We start from the raw sequence: 4,848 nt of genomic DNA on the forward strand, positions 1-4,848 counted from the left end.
GGAGCTGTCCTCGCCGACCTGTCCGAGGCGCCCGGCGAGCCGGACGGGTTAAGCCCAGACGGGAAAGACACCACCGAGGAGATGGAGCACAACATCCTGGTGAACTTCTTCAAGACCATGGGCTACTCGCAGGACATCGTGGAGAAGGTCATCCGGGAGTACGGGCCGTCCGCCGAGCCCCTGCTGCTGCTGGAGGAAATCGAGAAGGAGAACAGGCGGAGCCAGGAGGAGCGGGAGTCTGCGCCTGAGACCAGCAAAGCCAAACACAAGGGAGTTTGTAGCAGCACCAACGAGTTCACCGTGGATTCCACCCCAAAGAAAATGCAAGCTCACGCACAGCAAAATACGGTGAAGAAATTTCCTCTGCTACCGTTCAAAGTGGAATCAAAACCGTGTACCTCAAACTGCAGAATGAACGCTTACAAAACAGGGCCGATGGAGCAGAGGCCGGAGCCCTGGGGGCCGCACCCCAACTACGGCGGGAACATGGACCTGGAAATCGATGGCTTTGCCCCCTCCGTCGCCCCTTCGAGTCCCAGTTTTGTTTCGAGGGGAGTGTCAGGTCACCAGCCCAGGATTCCGGTTTTCCCCGAGAATGGGGTGCAGCCGCACGGAGAGGCCCTGCTCCCCAACCATCTCAAGTCGGCCTGTGAGAGCCGGGCCGGCTGCCTCGGCTCCCCGCAGTCCAGGCCGAACTGCCAGCCCCTCCCGGCCACGCCGCTGCCCCCGCTGGGGCTCTCGGCCGGGTTCTCCGATCACATCGACCCAGGCCGAAGCCAGCCCCTCCCGGCCACGCCGCTGCCCCCGCTGGGGCTCTCGGCCGGGTTCTCCGATCACATCGACTCCTCGGTGACGGGGGTGCAGAGGTTCCGAGACACCCTGAAGGTGCCCTACAAGCTGGAGCTGAAGAACGAGCCGGGGAGGACGGACCTGAAGCACATCGTCATCGACGGGAGCAACGTCGCCATCACGTAAGTCCACGCGGCCGCGCACACTGGTTCCCAGCAGCACCCCAAGCAGCACCCCAGGATTGCGTGCGTTGGGGGGACGGTCCTGTGTGTGTCTAGTCGGTCTGGGCTTCCCTGCAGGGAGCAGCTGGGTGGGAAGCCTTGCTGCTCCACCTTCTAGAGCCATCGCTTGGTCCACCTGCGGGCCTTGCATTTCGGTGGCAGGAGATGATGGAAAGGGTGTCTTTTCACATCGCTTTGCCCGGTGATAAGCAGCGCGGAGACTTTTAAATGCTTAGTTTTTTAAAGAATGTATTTTTATTGATTTCAGAGAGGAAGAGAGAGATAGAAACATCAATGATGAGAGAGAATCATGGATCGGCTGCCTTCTGCAGGCCCCCACCTGGGGATCGAGCCCGCAACCCGGGCTCGTGCCCTGACTGGGAATCGAACCGTGACCTCCTGGTTTATAGTTCGACGCTCAACCACTGAGCACCCCTGCCAGGCTCACATGTGTCATTTCATCCACAATTATTTTAGTATCTATTTTTTAAAATAAGAGGATTCTTTTTATTTTTTTTTTAATAAATTATTGATTCTGTCCTTTGCTGTCAAAAAAAAGAGGAAAGAAGAAAGAGCCAGCCTCGCACATCACAGCTTGAGGCGAGGCAGTAAAAAGATGCATGAACGTGTCTGATTCCAAACAGTGTGTTTGCTGGCCTTCGCTGTGCTGTTGGCAGTTCCTCCGGGGAAGCCCAGCGAATGGCCACAGCTGCCGCGTTATCCAAGGAAAGTGTAAGTGCGCTGCAGGCACAGCCCGCCAGCACCAGTTCCTCATTGTCACAATGTTTGGAGCCAAATGATGATATAAAGTGTAGGTCACGATTGTGAGTAACATTAATCCTTGGTCATTTTCCTGTATGTGGAAAGATTTCCCAGATTGCTGTTCAAAGAATAAGAAATGCAAATTAACCTAGGATAAGTGTTGATAACTTTGTGTTTGTGTGTTTTTTATTGACTTCAGAGAGGAAGGGAGAGGGGGAGAGAGAGATAGAAAAATCAACGATGAGAGAGCATGATTGATCGGCTGCCTCCTGCACACCCCCTTACTGGGGATCGAGCCCGCAACCTGGACATGTGCTGTTTACCAGAATCGAACCTGGGACCCTTCAGTCCACAGGCCGATGCTCTATCCATTGAGCCACACCAGCCAGCGCAGTAATGACACGTCCTTAAAACCTATTTGGAGTAGTAGTGCATCTCTCAGAGGGGCTGCTGGGGCTCGGAGCTGTGTGTGTATCCAAGACAGGGTGATTTGCATATCTGGCCCCTCCCACTGTGGCCAGAATGCCCCCCACCACCAGTCATGTGACAGCCCAACACGCTCCCAGGGTTTCCCTAACACCCTGGGGTACCCTCCTGCCCTTGAAAACCTCTGAATCAGTGCTCTCAGGGAAACCACAAGCTGACTTCTGCGAATTTTTAAAAAACTGATAGTTTTGGGAGGGTTTCCATTTTCTCTGAATTCACAAGATGTCTCAGTTTTAAAGCACCATTTTCACAAAGAAGACAGACTTACAGCTTGATGTAGGTGGATTTGAAACTATCAGTAATTAAAATTAACTTATTCTGGAGAGAAACGGCTTAACGGTTGGAAATATTTTGGAACAAGATATAAGCGGTGGTTGTGTCCTAAACACCACGGAATTGTTCACTTTAAAATGATGGTTTTTTGTTGTTTATCGCACCTACATTTTTTAGGCGTTGGGAAAACATTCACCCTTATTCTAAATTAACTGCTTCGATGTGAAACGTGAGCTATAGACTCCGAGTTCCATGAAGAAAGTGACCGTGTCTGGTCTGTTCTCCGAACGCCCCCCAAGGTCATGGTGCCTGGCACCTGGTGCTCAGTCACAGGAAGAATGAATGAGAGAGGAGGTTGCTAAAGATGAGGCTTCTTGGCCCTGGCGGGTGTGGCTCCGTCGGTTAGAGCATCATCCTGATACGCCAAGGCTGTGGGTTTGATCCCCGGTCAGGCCACATACAAGAATCCACCGAGGAATGCATAGCTAAGTGGAACAACAATTCCTCTCTCTCTCTTTCCTTTCCTCTCTCTTTAAAATCAGTTTGTTTGTTTTTTTAAAAAAGAAAAGATTAGGACTTTTTAAATGACTTTTCACCACCCATTTATAACTTGTAATTCCAGTTGCTATTTCAATAATCGATTTAGGTTAAACTTTGAGGCCGTATATTTAATTTAACAAATATTTGGAATCTTAAAGCTGAAACTGATATGTGTTAGGTACTATAATTTATCTTTCTTTAAAAAAAAGTTTGTATGGGTTGTAGTTGTCGAGAGAGAGGAAGGGGGAGGGAGAGAGGGAAACATCAGCAGAACCTGCGGCCTGGGCATATGCCCTGGCTGGGAATCCGACCGGCGACCCCTGGGTGCCCGGGATGACGCTCAACCAGCTGAGCCCCACCGACCAGGGCATGACTTCATCTTTCTTTTTTCTTTTTTCTTTTTTTTTTTAATTTATTGATTTCTTACAGAGAGGAAGGGAGAGGGATAGAGAGTTAGAGACATCAATGAGAGAGAAACATGGATCAGCTGCCTCCTGCACACGCCCTACTGGGGATGTGCCCGCAACCAAGGTACATGCCTTTGACCGGAATCGAACCTGGGACCCTTGAGTCCACAGGCTGACGCTCTATCCACTGAGCCAAACCGGTTAGGGCTGTACTTCATCTTTCAAAACAAACTTCACACCCGCTCTGTGAGGTAAAGATTATCCGGAATTTGCACAACATAAAGTGGCCTGGAAATCTTGTCCAAGATAACACAGGCATGAGATGCGGCCCCGACGGTCCCTTCCCTCCGGACACCCTGCCTCTGCCCGTAGAAATGGAGGCGGGACTAGGGGGCCTGGGCAACGTTGGATGCCCACGCTGAGCTGCTGACGCCCTGCCGGGCGCACCTCACTCCTTCCACCCCCCCATTGGGGACCCCGTGCACCAGGAAATCTGGGTCCTTAAGCTACAGGGTCTTGGGACCCCACCCATCGCCGGGCTTCTGCCCGCAGGTCATGCCCCGTGAGAAATTCCCAGCACCCTCCGGGCTGCGGGTGACACAGATCTGTACCTGGTTTTTCCCCTTGGTCACCGTGAGTGACTCAGGATGAGTCAATGGAAATGGCTGCGGTGAGTCCCCGGCATCGAGTGGGGCCGGCGCTGCTCTGTGGGCCCCGCGTGCGAGCACCTGACTCCTGGGCGGGTTTTCCTCGGGGCTGAGGCCGCCCCCGCTGGCCGAGCTGTGTGACCCTGTCCATGCTGGTCGCCCCACGGCAGGTCCCGGCTCTTTGCTAAGCGGGAGCCACAGACGGAAGCGGCTCTCTCCGGGGCCACTGGGAGAGGTTTCACTTTCCCCGCTGATGCCATCGGTTCCTTGTTGTGTTTGGTAATCCTGACCCCAGGATATTTTTCCCGTTGCTTTTTTTTTTTTTTTTTAAGAGGGAGAGAGAGTGGAAGGGAGGGGGAGGGACAGCGAGAGAGAAACATCGATGTGAGAGAGACACATCAATTGGTTGCCTCCCACACACGCCCGACTGGGGGGCCGGGGATGGCGCCTGAAGCCGAGGGGCATGCCCTTGACCCGAATCGAGCCCGAGACCCTTCCGTCTGCCGGCCGACGCTCTAACCACTGAGCACACTGGCCAGGGCCCTTGTCCTCCGTTTTCATCCCCCGTCACCCACCTCCTTCCTGCGTTGGACACTTCCTGCTGGCTGGCTGCCTGCGACAGCGTGGGGACCACCAGGTGATACGTAGCTCGTTTCCAGGGAGGCGGCAGCCGGGCCTGGGCCTCCCCTGCGAGCCCGCACACCTGCCCGGGCCGGTGCCTTC

The 4,848-nt window shown here is 53.8% G+C and overlaps 1 protein-coding gene across 1 annotated transcript in view; it reads left to right on the forward strand.

Annotated features, from left to right (window-relative positions):
* N4BP1 (NEDD4 binding protein 1) overlaps positions 1-4,848 on the forward strand; it is a 27,386-nt gene that overhangs the window by 10,607 nt on the left and 11,931 nt on the right. The window contains exons 3-4 of the mRNA XM_014528407.1: positions 5-728; positions 777-971. Coding sequence (XP_014383893.1) covers positions 5-728; positions 777-971 — 919 coding nt within the window. The remainder of the gene's footprint in view (positions 1-4; positions 729-776; positions 972-4,848) is intronic.

Source organism: Myotis brandtii, unplaced genomic scaffold (genome assembly GCF_000412655.1).
Source record: "Myotis brandtii unplaced genomic scaffold, ASM41265v1 scaffold633, whole genome shotgun sequence".
Taxonomy (NCBI): Eukaryota; Metazoa; Chordata; class Mammalia; order Chiroptera; family Vespertilionidae; genus Myotis; species Myotis brandtii.